The sequence below is a fragment of the Podarcis bocagei genome (genome assembly GCF_964188305.1).
Source record: "Podarcis bocagei genome assembly, chromosome: 11".
Classification (NCBI taxonomy): Eukaryota; Metazoa; Chordata; class Lepidosauria; order Squamata; family Lacertidae; genus Podarcis; species Podarcis bocagei.
The window spans coordinates 13,627,004-13,642,716 of NC_138136.1; the positions used below are offsets into that span (position 1 = coordinate 13,627,004).

The 15,713-nt window shown below is 41.1% G+C and overlaps 1 protein-coding gene across 4 annotated transcripts in view; it reads right to left on the reverse strand.

The window, feature by feature from the left end:
- Nucleotides 1-235: 235 nt before the first annotated feature.
- The window catches only part of CDC42SE2 (CDC42 small effector 2), a 95,534-nt gene continuing 80,056 nt past the window's right edge, over nucleotides 236-15,713 (reverse strand). For all 4 annotated transcript variants that reach the window (XM_081213944.1, XM_081213942.1, XM_081213943.1 and 1 more), the window contains 3 exons: nucleotides 8,383-8,484; nucleotides 3,905-4,021; nucleotides 236-2,632 (listed from right to left, as the gene is read on the reverse strand). In XM_081213944.1, coding sequence (XP_081070070.1) covers nucleotides 3,923-4,021; nucleotides 8,383-8,484 — 201 coding nt within the window. In that variant the 3' untranslated portion in view covers nucleotides 236-2,632; nucleotides 3,905-3,922. The remainder of the gene's footprint in view (nucleotides 2,633-3,904; nucleotides 4,022-8,382; nucleotides 8,485-15,713) is intronic.

The following is a 15,713-nucleotide window of genomic DNA, read 5'->3' on the forward strand; positions in this document are numbered from 1 at the left end:
CGAAAAAAACCGCTAGACGAAGAGAATCACAGAACGGATTCTTTTCGTCTTGCGAGGCACCACTGTAATGATCTAAAAGAGAATCTACAAAGCTGCTTCCATATGGTCCCCACCTTTACCTTCCAGTAAAGCACTAAAACTGAAAAGATGAAACAGTGTTTTGAAGGCCGGCAGGCTCTGATCCCTCCAAACCAATAGGTAGTGGTTATGATAAAGAAATAGGTAAACCAGCAGCTGAAAGAAAACATTTATTGAATCAAAAGTCAATATTCTCCTTTTAATATCTACAAGACAACATTGAACTTACATTATTTAAGAATGAACATAATGTACAAAAAAAAGTATGTTTGTTATAAAAATATGTCTCTCTTTTCTGGCGACTGAGCTGAAGATTATTACTTTTCCCCCCAGACAAAACAAATGCTCCAAAAAATTTATTTTCCGTCAGCAAGGACAAAAGTGAAAGTAATTCTGAAATCCTATATTTTGAAGAGCATTTTTGAGAATGTACACAATTGAACTAAGATAACTATCATTAAGTTGCCATTTATTTGGCCCAAACAGCCAAAGAGAGGTGCAACATCATAAATCAGCACCTCCAGTCAGTGAAGATTTGATGGGACATCTAAATTGGATCTTTGCCCCACAAAATCGCATTACGGTCCTATAGCCTTGCTGTCCTCAGAAAGTCTATGGGATCAATGCAACAGGAACATCTTCTGGACTTAGCTCATTGAAATGAATGCAGAGCAATATCTGGCACAGATGAGCTTAGCCACTGCTTCTACTCATTTCAGAGATGCTTAGACATATGACTTCCTTGGTAGTTTGGGACTTCAACAGTGGTCTTGGATCATTATCCAACTGATGTTGTTTTATTAGCTTTTGAAAAATATTAATACTTTCAGTAGTACCAGGATTTTTTTAAAAAAACTGTTTTTTGATTACCTTTCATTCTAGTGTCTTCCCATTACAAATTACCAATGGGAGCAGAGAGAAATATTTCGGCATTAACTACAAAGCAATGCTAGTTTCATGACGTTTCTGCATGAACCATGTGGAAATGAATGGATTTTATGCCGCAAATTCTCTTTTCTTGCTCTCTCTCTCTCTTTTGTCTTGTGTCTATCTGTGCTTGTCGCTTTCAAGAACTTTTCCAATTAGGCTCAGTAATGCCACTTGCCAGTTAAGATGTTAAAAATGTATGAGGAGCATTCTAAATGCGGTTTTAAAAAAATATTTTGCTAGTGTTTAATCAACTGACTTCAGCTTCTTATGACCAAGGGGGCATGAGGGTGGGGAAGATGAAAAAAAGAAAAGAAAGGAAAAAAGAAAAGAGGACCACTTACAGAAATATTTCAAGAACAGTGCAATATTAAAAAACACAATTTTCACACTTTGTGAAAGAGGAACATGCTTTGGAACCTGAGCAAAAGGCTTCTTGACCAATATAGCAAAAAGCCACCCTGTATGTTGTTTTCGCTGGCACCAGTTTCTGCCAGGTTACTATGTTGCTTTCAGCAACTTACATGGCCCCTAAATATTTAGTACGCAGAAACTGCCAACTACTTAGAGAGGTCAACTAAATTCCAGCTATAATATTGCAGGCAGTTCAACATGCTGCTACTGGCAATGCCGGAATGGCCTAAAATTAAGCTTTTTTAAAAAAAAAACGTGGGGGGAGAGAGAAAAGAAAAAAGCAGCCAACATAACGATGCCTCTTTAACCAGACAAAGCGCAACCACAACATTTAGTATGTACGTTACTACACCGGGTTACAATCTTGAGGTCAGCTCTTTCAAATAAATATACTGAACATTTACAACAAAATGCCTTATGAATGCAAGCTCTCTTTATTATTTCAAGACCAGCTGGATCAAAACCTAAGACGATGTATTTCCAAAGCAGCTAAAAGATACAAGACCTTTCCCCCCAGAGAGATTAGCATGATCTGGTGCCATTGCAAAACTTTTTAATCAGCATTAATACCATCCATCTGCAAGAACAAGCATTAAAAAAAAAAAGTTTTTGGCACCCAACAGGCCACCATACCAAGCAAATTCACAAAGCATGCGCTCCTATACTCTGCTGATTTCTGACTGTGTGGAATGATCATTGTGCTTGCAGGTCCCAGACCTTTTCCCTAAAAAATAATAAAATTATATTAACAATGACAGGTTCAACATATTAATAGGAACTTGCTTGCTTCTAATCACAGAAAAGGAAATAAGGATTAAAAAAAACAATAACAACCGATGAGAATGCCGTAAACGAGGCCTTGCAGAGGGAGTAAAAATAAAGAGGTCAACCCAACACCAAACTACATGTTTAGATCGCTTAAAAATGTTGTTTTAAAATGCTGAGAATAGACTAAAAATGTCCCCCAAAGAACAACTCAACCAACCAATACATGTCCACAGATGTTTTGGGTAGCAGTGAGATGTAAGCTTGCCACTTGAAAAGCATGACAAGACCAGTCTGATAAATGTCACCCTCACAGCAGAAAAGGAATGTTTCAACGGCGTAATCACAAGGGGTGGGTGATGAACCATCAACTTCTCTCATGAGCACAGGAAGCAGTCACCAAGGCATAGAGGAACACAGGAAAGAAGGTACAGATATTCACAAGGATCTGTGGGGGGAAAACAGAGCAATGAATTAGTACAAAGACAAACAAGACATTCTCAGAACGAGGGCAGAAATGTAGCTTGCGGAATTATGTTCACATGTGGTGGCAGTGTAAATATGTAAAAAAAAATATATAAGGAGATAACAGAAATCACTGGGTTAAAGTTGTCCAAAGTTCCAGAGGCAGCATTATTATCAATCTATGATGGGGTGGAAAATTCACAGGCTATGAAGGACTTGCTCACAAACTTAGTGACAGCCGCACGAATGATGATAGCCATGAAGTGGAAGGGGCACGCAGAATATAAAGTGGAAGATTGGTATAAAGAGGTGTGGGATATAGCTATTCATGCTAAATTAACATGTGCCATTAAGGTAAGACGGGGAACATGCAGGGGAAATGATTTTGAGGAGATATTGTTTGTAGAATCTGTACTGTTAAAAGGGAAAGGGGTCAAACAATCATCGCAAGAGGTGCTGAATTTTTGGGAGGTTGGATAGTTATGATGGAATGGTCTCGGTGGTGGGGTGCACATTTTTATGCTTATTTATTTATTATTACTACTTTTTAAAAAAAACAGAGTGCATGAAATGTAAATAAATGTACAAAATAGAAATAAAAGAATGAATAAAAAGTAGGATAAGAAAGAAATGTAGCTTGCAAGCAGCTACTACTGAACATGGCAGCCATAGGCTGTGTTCTCTCAAACTGTGACACATAGCGCAAATTTCATCTCACGTTGAGACATCATTACAGTGTGTGTTTCCTAACCTCCAGCAGCAGTAGGAAACCATGTGTGGGAGCAGGGAACTAAGGAACTTAAGAGATTGTTTGATTGTTTTATTTCTGCTATCAGAAATAAAAAAATGCTCGCATGCTCTATTTATGCAATCATACTTTAACTGTGATGTTACCCCTTCTCTGCAATTTAACTGTTCTCGTTTTGGTACCACTGAGGAATTTAGGGGCCAATATTTCCTACAAAGATGAACGCCAAAGGCCTAAAGCTAGTTCCTGATGGACGAGTGTGCGAAATCAGTCGAACAAAATCTCTTTCTTATAATTGGTACTGGAAGTACTTGATCTTATCGCTCATTGCATAATACCTAACACACATTTGGACGCACATATTTCTTGCAGCCGGCTCCTGGGCTCGCGACAAATATAACAAACAAGCTATTTACAGAGAATCGCTTAAAAGGAGCACAGCAGCTTCTTCTCTGTTAATAGCAGAGAAAAGTCGGCAATAGCGCTTGCAAATTCTGTAATACTCACTCAAAGTATGTCCCACGGTTATCCCGCCTTTGTATCTACAAGCTGCATTTGAACATTTGCAGACATTCCTCCTCCATAGCCTCCTTTGGACTGCATTTGGTTCTGAATTGAACTCACCTAGACATACAGGGAAAGGGTAGGAAAGAAAGTGGCACGGTCAGCCATGAACTGGTGGCCTCTCAAGTTCATTACATTGCGTGTTCAGACCCAGAAACCTCCCCCCTAAAATAAATTCACACTTGACTCAAATTTTGGTGTGTTTTTTGGCAGAATTTAGGCCACAACTTTATTGATTACAGAAAGTAACTAGTTGCATAGGCTCTGGTTCGACTAGCTCCCTGCCACACAGGTAGCACTGACCCAGGGTTCCAGCATAGGTCAGCCAAGGGTGAACACCTGGATAAGCGGAAAGCTGGGAACGGGCTAATTCCGCCACCCAAATGTCCCCCTGGACTCAGGCACGGGCACAACCCCCTCTCAGGGGTTGACCAAACCATCAAGTCCCTGGATTCCTTTAACGGAATAACCTTCACATAGGGATAGTGAGAGCGTTCTCCCATCCCTGTCACCTGAACCAGAGCCTATCCTCAACCTTACAAGTTGTGACGATTTGCTACGCGGCAGGCGAAACCCAAATGGCAACAGCCAATCAGCCAAGTGGGGAAAATTCCTGCCGTGCCCCTGTCCCAACGACAGACGACACACGACGGCATAGCAAGGTCAAGCGCAACAAACCCTAAAAGTAGGGAGAGGTGGGTGGGTGTTCCAAATGCACACACTGAAAGAGGAAGCTCTGGGTCACGTGCATGGGCATAAATAGGTCCCTCGAACCATTTGGACTGCATCCCATTGCCCAGATTGTACCCAGCTTTGAGGAACCTACCAATCGGGTGTTGTGGCTGACCAAATGTACCCACCCACAACACAGGGTGTCGGTTGTCCAGGTCTCACTGCAATACGTGCCCTCTTTAACGGAGGAACTGATTTAGCACAAGTTCATTCCTAGAAGGTAGGTTGACTGGCATTTGAACACATTTGACATGGATAGCACTTTTCCTAGTTGTTTAGTTTCCATAAGGAGAATAACATCTCTTTACTAAACCAATGCTGTCCCTAAAGGACCCCTGGACAGTCAAGTCCAGTCAAAGGCGACTATGGGGTTGCGGCGCTCATCTCGCTTTCAGGCCGAGGGAGCCTGCGTTTGTCCACAGACAGTTTTCCAGGTCAAGTGGCTAGCAGGACTGAACCTCTTCTGGTGCAACAGGACACCGTGACAGAAACCAGACCGCACGGAAATGCCATTTACCTTCCTGCCGCAGCGGTACCTGTTTATCTACTTGCACTGGCATTCTTTTGAACTGCTAGGTTGGCAGGAGCTGGGACAGAGTGACAGGAGCTCACCCTGTCGCGGGGATTCTCATGCCTAATGCCTGGACATCAGGGCCAGGGTGAGCTGTGTGATCACATGATCACAACTTTGTGGGAGTAACATACGAGGGAACCTTCAGTCCCTCGTAGCTGCAGCATGGGATCAGTGTTTTGTACATCATTTGATGTTGCAGCAGATATACATGTGTGATCTTGAGTTATAAACATGGCTTAGAAACAGAAAATGTTTTTCTTTTTAGGAGAGACAAATAGAATCGTGTATATCATATAAGAGTCCAACATTTCTTGCACAGGATGTATGCATTGCAACAGATGTCTTAAAAATAGATGTCTACATAGCTATGCAAAAGAGATCCATGTTTTCTTCCAATTGATTCATCTCTTACTCTCTTAATAGGAAATTTATTTAAGTGGAATGTTAACATATCAATTCTGTTAGATGAAATAAATTCTTCTAGGATGAAATAGACAGAGACAAAAATGTTTTGAAATGCTTATCCATAAAAATATAAGAAAATGGCATTTATTACTGTGATTTGTAAGCCATGAATCAAAACAGACTTTAGGGAGAACAAACTTATTTGGGAAAATTGGGGGGGGGAAAGTTATGTGTGCAATAAATATGCAAAACAGCTGAGCATGAAGTCACTTTGCTACAATAATAATATTGTACATGCATAATTTATTTTAAAAATTCAAGAATGTAAAATCAGACATTAGTATGCCCCTTTTTTGTAAGGTGAAATTTAAAATTCTCTTTATTTTTGCAATTTTTAAAATTGAAATATGTATTCTGGGAGCTCAGATCCCCAAGCAGCATGAAATGAAGAGATGATAAAGAGAACACGGATTTAAAAGCATTTGGATCTGTAACTTCAATGCAGCTCATTCCCCATGCCTTCACAGAAACTCCAAATCCATATAAGGAATGGACAGGGATTTATCCAACCTTGTAAACACCTTTAATGCATTTTAAATATAGTGCTGTGCTGGCGGAACAAAAAACACAGGGAGTTTGTTCCCTCTGTAATTGTGCAGCAAGTTAACAGCCAAACCTGCTCTCCAATATGTGCAGCCTAAACCTCAATTATTCATCTCAATTCTAGGTTTGCAAACACCATCTCTGGCCCTCTTCAGTGAAGATGTGAGTTCTTTTGATTCTTGCTTCTAGTGAACTATGCTAACATAGGAATGTGTGACTTTAGGGATTTCTACCTAGGGCTATCCAAGTTTTCTCCAGGATATTTCAAAGGTCATGCTAATAAAAGAATTCTAGAACAGCTGATTTGTTAATTTTATCTGTGGTGTGCGTTATTTTCCTTCGTTAGCAGTTCCTAGGTTTATTTCTTGTATGGTTAGATAGCTACCTGCAGGCAAACACACATTTTGGCCTTTCGAGAAACAGTTTCAGTCTTTCCTTTGAAGAAACTAGTTAGCATACATTTTTACATAGCAGATTTGAGCCTATTAAAAAAAGATAACAAGAGTTTCTTGTACAATAAAAGGGATATAGGAAAGAGCATTTTGGGTTGGAAGAAGGAAGCTGAAGCTGTCTGTGTTCTAACATGCATTTTTTATTACAGACTGACATCTTCTTGGGGAGAAAGTACAACTTATTCTGTTTACTAGACAACACTACAAATGATCTGAAAAGAGAAGTAATACTATGCTTCTAACACTGATTACCCCCCTTACTTTGAAACAATCTATAATATGCCATTTAGGTTGTCCGTGTTACAGGCTTTCTGATATTATTCATTTGAGTGAATCAGCTACAATACTCTTATATTTGATGTGCTGGTGTGTTAAAGGTATAAATGAATCCATAATTTTCTTAATAGGCTACAGACCTATATATACACTTACTCGAACACAAGCACGACCACACTGTAAATATATACAGTGGTATCTCAGTTTTCAAACGTCTCAGTAGTTGAACGTTTTGGTTTTCAAGCTCCAAAAACCCGGAAGTAACTGCTTCGGTTTTCGAATGCTTTTTGGAAGTTGAACGTGCCATGTGCCTTCCATATTGAGTTTTCCGTAAGTAAATGCATCCAGAAATAAATGCTTCGGTTTATGAATGTTTTGGAAGTCAAATGGTCTTCCGGAACGGATTACGTTCAAAAACTGAGCTACCACCGTATTTGTTTTCTAGCTGCCCCTGAAGATGACTTCTTTAACTAATTAGAAATGATGATGCTTGAATACGTTAACCAATTCCTTTGCATCTTTGAGTTTTCCTTTCTACTTCTTTTCCCAGTACTGATGCATTCCCTCCTGCCCTCCTGAATATATACTGTCTCGTAAGAGCTGCAAAATGGCGTGGCCAAAAGGCATCCAACCTAGTATTGGCATTAAAATATAAGTAATTGAGCATCTGTGTCATCTTGTAAAAAAAAATATGAAGCAATATTTTACGTCACATCTCTAATCTTTAGGATAACAATCTAACAAACATTAAACAATCTAAATTCTAAACAATCTAAACATTAAACAATCTAAATTCTAAACATTCTAAACAATCTAAATTCTAAACATTAAACAATCTAAATTCTAAAATCTAAACATTAAACAATCTAAATTGTTTAATGTTTTAGAAAATATACATATTCAAGGATACAGTCTAAATGCTGCAGGGATGGGGTGCAAGGTTCACAGGCTATGAAGGACTTGCTCACAAATTTATTGACAGCTGCACACATTATTATAGCTAGGAAATGGAAGGGCCAAGCGGAATATAAAATGGAAGAATGGTATAAAGAGGTGTGGGATATAGCTATTAATAATAAATTAACATGCACCATTAAGGTAAGATGGGGAATATGCAGATAAATTATTTTGAGGAGATATGGAGGGTGTTTGTAGAATTTGTACTTTTAAAAGGGAAAGGGGTCAAACCACCACAAGAGGTGTTGAAATTTTGGGAGGTTGGATAGTTACAATGGAATGGTCTCAGCGGTGGGGTGCACATTTTTATTCTTTATTTATTTATGATTATTACTTTGTCAAAAAATGTATAAAATTTAAAGAAATGTATAAAATATAAAGAAAAAAGCTGGAAAAATAAAATAAAATGTTGCAGGACTTACCGAATTCATTCCACTAAAGAGATCTCCTGATCCTACATGAGCTGTGTGAACAAAGTTTGTTGGCTCACCAATCATACTCCGATCGATTCGCCGCCGTCTTTTCTAAAAGGGGAGAAAGAAGACACTAGTTTCATTCAAAGGGAAATAAGGTTTAAATATGAAGCATGAGCCAAATAATAAATGCAACTGGAAACTTACTTTTAACCAGTGCTTTTTTTCCTTCTAAAAAAAACACGTTTAGGGGTACTCTCATTTCGACTCAAGAAAACCACCATTTTAAAGTTCAAATCGGGGGGAAATAAATACAGTAAATGGACAAAAGTACAAAGATTCACAAAATGTTTAGGGATTCTTGCTTGAAAGCACAATCCATGGTGTGTTTTTAAATGGCTCACATTGCCTCTATCAGCCATCTAGGTCAATTCATATACTTTTCCAGAGATGAGGCACACTCCTGGTGTCCTCATTCTTCGTATCACATTTGGGTAGCTGACTTCTCTGTAGTCCATATTTCATAACTTAATTTCTTTGTAACTGTTTATAAGTGCAAGTATAAGATGCGTGTGCAAGACAGGAGTCAGCAAAGGTATATCAAGGAGGAGTCAATTCTAACTCTGTTTATAAAGGTAAAGGGACCCCTGACCATTAGGTCCAGTTGTGGCCAACTCGGGGGTTGCGGCGCTCATCTCGCTTTATTGGCCAAGGGAGCCGGCGTACAGCTTCCAAGTCATGTGGCCAGCATGACTAAGCCACTTCTGGCGAACCAGAGCAGCACACAGAAACGCCCTTTGCATTCCCGCCAGAGCAGTGTCTATTTATCTACTTACACTTTGACGTGCTTTCGAACTGCTAGGTTGGCAGGAGCAAGGACCGAGCAACGGGAGCTCACCCCGTTGCGGGGATTCAAACCACCAACCTTCTGATTGGCAAGCCCAAGAGGCTCAGTGATTTAACCCACAGTGCCACCCGCATCCCTCTGTACTCTGTTTATAATCAGATCAAATGTTCCTCTTGTGCCTGGCTCCGTTCCTTTCTCCTTCTATACATATTCTATACAAGTCTTCAACTTGCCAAAGGGCTGACGAAAAGAGGTCCTCAACTGTTGAGCATAGAGGAGAGTTTAAAAAGAAAAACAGGAATCTTATGCTTTTTAAGATTTAATGTTTTATTATGTTTTTATGTATGTTGGAAGCCACCCAGAGTGGCTAGGGCAACCAGTCAGATGCGTGGGGTACAAATAAATCATCATCATCATCATCATCATCATCATCATCATCATCATGTGTCTGGGGGAAAAACCTGTTGTATGTATGTGTTTAATCTGCTTTCACTTGATGCATGATAATTCCTTGTCTGAACTAGATATTTACTAGTACTTTTTGTGATTGCACTCACTGGTATGGAGTAGGTTTTTTTGGGGGGGGGGGATTGCTGCCATTTGTAGTCATTTTATGTTTGCACCCATGGCACTTTTATCAAGGTAAGAAGAATACTGGTACCTCATCATCAAGGATCACAGCTAATTTCTTTGTTTAATTACGACCTAACACACCTATTTGAACAGGTTGATCTCTTTGAGAAAGCATAGCGTATTAAACTTTAATCTCCTGTGACTTCCACTGAGGTCACCCTACAGTGTCAGCACAGAATTAAGTTCTTTTCTAACAACTTAACACTGGATTTCCCCTCTAAGTTTTGTTTTTGTTTTCATTCCCTCTCTTGAAATCTGTTTAGCAAGATGGAATTGAAATCTCGGTTTAGTAATCTTCATTCCAACATCTAATACAAAATATTCTCATATCTATCAGTGAAGCAGAATCAAATAGGTAATGTCTCATCTGAACAACACAATTCTAGGCATGTATTTCTTTTTTTAAGAGCCAAAAAAATTTAAACATTATGCAATTGCCCTGAAGAGTTTTCTTGAGCCCTTCACTGCTGGCCCTATAAACCTGCTCTCCATCACATATTTAAAGGGGTCAGTATCCTCCTACTCTTGGTATGTGATGAGATGGCAAGACCACCTAGAGCTCTGGGTGGGAGTTTACACGTCTCATCAGCAGGATTTTTTTGCTGTCCAAACACTGCCCCAGTTGAGTCACTGCAAATCAAAGCCACAGCTGAGAATACATCATGGGCCATAGCCCATAAAAGCAAAATATGTTTGGAATGAACTTGAGCCCACAACATGCATGCCCTTCTCCCAGGCCCCCCACTTATTCCGGATAACTAACACACCAGGATTTCTGGACTCCTTAACATGAATGTTAAGCATCTCAAAGCATGCCAAAGCTACAAAACAAAAACAAAATGCTAGCCCTATAATCCTAAACACATGTACTTGTATGCAGACCCCATCAATGTCAATGGAATTTACTTTTTTGGGGGCTTAAGATTGCACCACCATCCTATTCTCCATTTTAGCCACTTCAAGAGAAAGTTATCGAAAAACCTGTCAAATGGGAGAGGACAAAGGAGAGCAGCTTAAAAAATAACAATCCACACAATATTATGCTATTGAAGCTAATGCCAAGTAGGGATGGGTGATATATCAATATATAATCCGAAACCGTTTAAAAGCCCCTATCGTGCTATCAGTTTCATAATTTTGACCTGGCAATATATTGCAAATCACTATTTTGTGTGCATGTGCAAAAATTGCAATGCGGAGAAAACTATGCAGCCAGCCAATGCCTCTACATAGCTCCATCCTTAATTCAGATCTCGGGATATATCAGTATATCACCATGTTTAGCTGCTAATATATCACAATGCTGAAAACCAGGTATTGCCCAGCTCTAATGTCAAGAGAGTACTTCTAGCACACAGCTAGAGGAGTCTTCCAGACATTTCCCCTTGCTGACCCAGAGGAAAATCAGCCTAAAGATAAAGGTAAAGGTACCCCTGACCGTTAGGTCCAGTTGTGGATGACTCTGGGGTTGCGGTGCTCAGCTCGCTTTACTGGCCGAGGGAGCCGGCGTTTGTCTGTAGACAGCTTCCAGGTCATGTGGCCAGCATGACTAAGCCGCTTCTGGTGAACCAGGGCAGCGCACAGAAACGCCGTTTGCCTTCCCGCCAGAGCGGTACCTATTTATCTACTTGCACTTTGACGTACTTTCAAACTGCTACGTGGGTGGGAGCTGGGACCGAACAACGGGAGCTCACCCCGTCGTGGGAATTTGAACCGCCGACCTTCTGATCGGCAAGCCCAAGAGGCTCAGATAGCCAAAGGACCCTCCTGGATTAGGCCAAAGCCCAATTAGTCCAGCATCCTGTTGCCACACTGACGAACAAGATGCCCACAGGAAGCCCAGAAGCAGAACAGGAAGCCCAAGAACACTCTGCTGACCTGTGACTGACTGGTGGCCATCACTATCTCATGGGGGCGAATTTCAGAAACACAATTATCTTGCTAGCGTAGCATGTATACTTATGCTCTAGATAGGACAGTCATAATTCCCTAGGTCACCATGGAAGGACGTGTGGATCCAGAATTGCCTTCACAGTCACTTACAACCCCATCTCCCATCTGCCCTCAGTCTGCACTGATGAGTCAGACTCAAGAGACTTCCCCTACACAGCCTGACAGTAGGATTGTTATCAAAGCTGCATATGTTTCTCACCATCAAAGGCATTTAAGCATCCACATGGATCTATCATTCACAGGTTTTTGTGTGGTTTTGGCTAAGATTCTCATGAACAATGAGATCACAAAAGCAGGCAGTTCTCTGAATTGAATTTTGGTCTGTGCCATAGATGCTAAAGAAGCAGAGATCGCCAGTGTCAAAGCAATGATTCTTCAACATCAACTTCATTGGACTGGTCATGTTGTGTGGATGCCTGATTATCGTCTTCCAAAGCAACTATGGTACTCTATTCAAAACTTAAAAATGGAAAGCTGGAGGTCAACAAAAGAGGTTTATAGACTCTCTTAAGGCAAATCTTAAAAAATGTAGTATAAACACAGACAACTGGGAAACACTGGCCTGCGAGCGCTCCAGTTGAAGAACAGCCTTAACCAAAGGTGTCATGGGCTTTGAAGATGCTCCAACTCAGGATGAGAAACGTGCTAAGAGGAAGGCATGTTTGGCAAACCGTCACCGCGATCAACTCCCGCCTGGAAACGTATGTCGCCACTGTAGAAGGACTTGTGGATCCAGAATTGGCCTCCACAGTCACTTACGGACTCACTGTTAAGATTGTGTTCATGGAAGACAATCTTACTTGGCTAAGAGTTATCGCCAAAGAAGAAGAATCATCCCCTGGGCATTCCACTGCCAACAATCATCTTGGAAATAAGGGTTTCATAACCTGTCCCCCCCCCCATTGGCTATATTATGAAAACAGGAAGCTGCTTATATCAAGTCAGACCATCTAGTTCAGTATTGTACACTGACTGGCAGTGGTTCTTGAGGTTTTCAGCAGCAGTCTTTTCCAGCTCTACTTGAAGACATCAAGGGCTTAACCTGGGCCACTGAGCTATGGTCTTCAACCAGGTTCTGAGTCTAGATGCTACAGAACCTAGTAGGCTTAATGTGAGAACCTATTCCTGTTATTACCTCTACATGATCCTGTGGTTTATAGCTACTCCCACTTGCAAAAACAAATCGGTGTTCTCTTTGATTCCCTTTTATGTATGTGTGTGATTCATGTCCTCTTTTTTTTTGGGGGGGGGCAACTGGCCATGCTGTGTAACCCCAACCTGCATGATCCCATGCAAAAATTGTTAATTCAGACACTTGTTTGGGATCAAAATTGGGGGTGGGAGGTGAGATGTCTTCCCAGTGAAATTTCTTTCCAAAACATGGAGTCATGCCATATTGCAAGTCATCGCCTTCTCTTTTTTTTACAATTTCTCTACCCATACATGGGGTGAACCTTTGAAACTACAGGCCCCAGTTACTATGGCAACCGAGGCACTAGTTGAAGTTGTTCCGTTTTAAAGCTGCTAAACACAAACGTCACACCCCCACAGAGCACTGCTAGAATATGCAGAGGATCTAGTCTCTCTCTCTCTCTCTCTCTCTCTCTCTCTCTCTCTCTCTCTCTGTGTGTGTGTGTGTATATATATATATACATATATATATATCAAATGTGCTTCTGTATCCTTCTCACTCCCACTCTTTCCCTTTCTTTCAGCGTCACTTAAAACAAGACGGTTATCCTCTGTGGGAAGTTACAAGGGCAATACATGTACAGCATCACATTTTCTACCCACAAGCAATACCTGTGCAGGGAATTCAGTATGTGAGGAGCAGCTCTTAATGTAATTACTTACCTACTTACCTGCCTAACCCCGCCCCCTTTATAGATTTTAACATTTCAAATACCTGGATTAAGTCAGTCTGAGAAAGTTTGCAGGGAAACCCCACCGCTAAGCCATCTACTTGCCAATTTGCAGCTTTTGACGAAAAATAAAATATGTTCTACAGTCCATCGCTTGGGCCAAGACACTGTCCTGTCAAAGGTACATGTCTCTCACCCCACCCTTTCTTCCAAACATCCAGTGGGGAAAAGAGTCATGAAGGATTCGAAAGCTTGTTTTCAGCATTTTAATCACTGACTGCTGCAAATACAGACATGGTTCAATTATAGATGCATCTAACTTTCAAAGGATTATGATGGGCGGCTGGATTATTTATCTAATTAGCAGTATCAAATCTTCTGTATAACCTCAGCATGAACTCTTCTTCATGCTTTTACTTGCCTCGCTCATTTTTATCAACCCTTTTTCAATTTCTCAGTTATTTCTGCGTCTTTCAGCAGACAACTCTTCTTATTACATTTCTAGTTTACCTCCCTTATCTCCTGCCAAAGGATAAAGCGCAGGAGCATCAACAGTGTAATCGCTACCTAGAAAACTGATGCCAATGACCCACTAGGTGAAACACATTAAGCAGAGGTATTCAGGTGGAAAATAACTTCTGCAGAGAACACATGCACTGCACTCATCCTTTCTATACCATGCTTAGAGCATTTTATGCTACAGACAAACTAATAGCCATTCCTGCTTCCATGGGGAACCCGGGGAGCTGTAGGCTGGAGAGTTAGGAAATCTAACTGAGGTCACCAAACTATGTTTCTGGATTCTTTGGAGAAAGCCATAATAATCAATAATAAACGGGAATAGGAGTGGGATGCATAAACCATGTCACCTTCTGTTTCAATATTCACTGACACTTTGAAGGTCCACTGCAGTTGATCGCAGTTCATTTTCATGTCCACTGATGTGAAGATATACTTTACACAGCACACAAAAGATGTGCACATCTCAGCCATCAACAGATATTTAGAAATCTATTACATTCCCTGCATGTTCCATTTCAAAGTTAATGAATTTACAGAGGGGAAGTCTTTTGCAATCAAGAGTCTTGCAAATCCTTCAAAGTTAATGAAGTGACTAAGTAAAAGGTAAGGGTAAAGGACCCCTGGACGGTTATGTCCAGTCAAAGGAGACTATGGCTTTGCGGGGCTCATCTTGTTTTCAGGCCAAGAGAGCTGGCGTTTGTCCACAGACAGCTTTCCGGGTCATGTGGCCAACATGACTAAACTGCTTCTGGCGCAACGGGACACTGTGACAGAAACCAGAGCGCATGGAAATGCCATTTACCTTCCCGCCAGAGTGTTACCCATTTCAAAGTGCTAGGTTAGCAGGAGCTGGGACAGAGCAACAGGAGCTCACCCCATCACAGGGATTCGAATTGCTGACCTTCTGATCGGCAAGCCCAAGAGATTCAGTGGTTTAGACCACAGCACCACTCACATCCTAAATAAACAATCACTGATAGGTCCACCTGCCATTGTGAGGCTCAAAGCAATGAAGATGATGCCTCCCCAGCTGTTGCCATTGGCTGTGGGTTTCTTGTGATGTCACAAAAGCACTTAGCAACTGAGTGGATATAAAGGCAGGCCAAGGGGAAAACACTTTTTTGTTTCCAGCAGGACACACCTACCATGGATATGACATTCAGCACTGCCCAGGTTTATCCCACTTGGAGGAGGCAAACTGATGAATGGAAGGAGGCAATCCTCTGGCAGTGGGATGCTAGGGAGTGATAATAAGGCAAGTTTGCTTGCTTGAAGGCTGCTGGTATCCATGGCTGGAAGCTGGTGGACATCTCATGATGGACCTTAGAGAAGCTGGCAGATATTGGTGGATGGAAGCCAGTGGCATTTGGATTCGGAAGTCAGTGGAGGCTACAAGGCTAAAGCAGACTGATGTTTCTGGATGTTGGCTGATGGAAGTTCACCTTTGGAAGACAGTCAACAGATGCCAGTGGATATTTGTGGATTGAAGGCAGGGCATGAACGTGATTGGATGTCATCTTTTC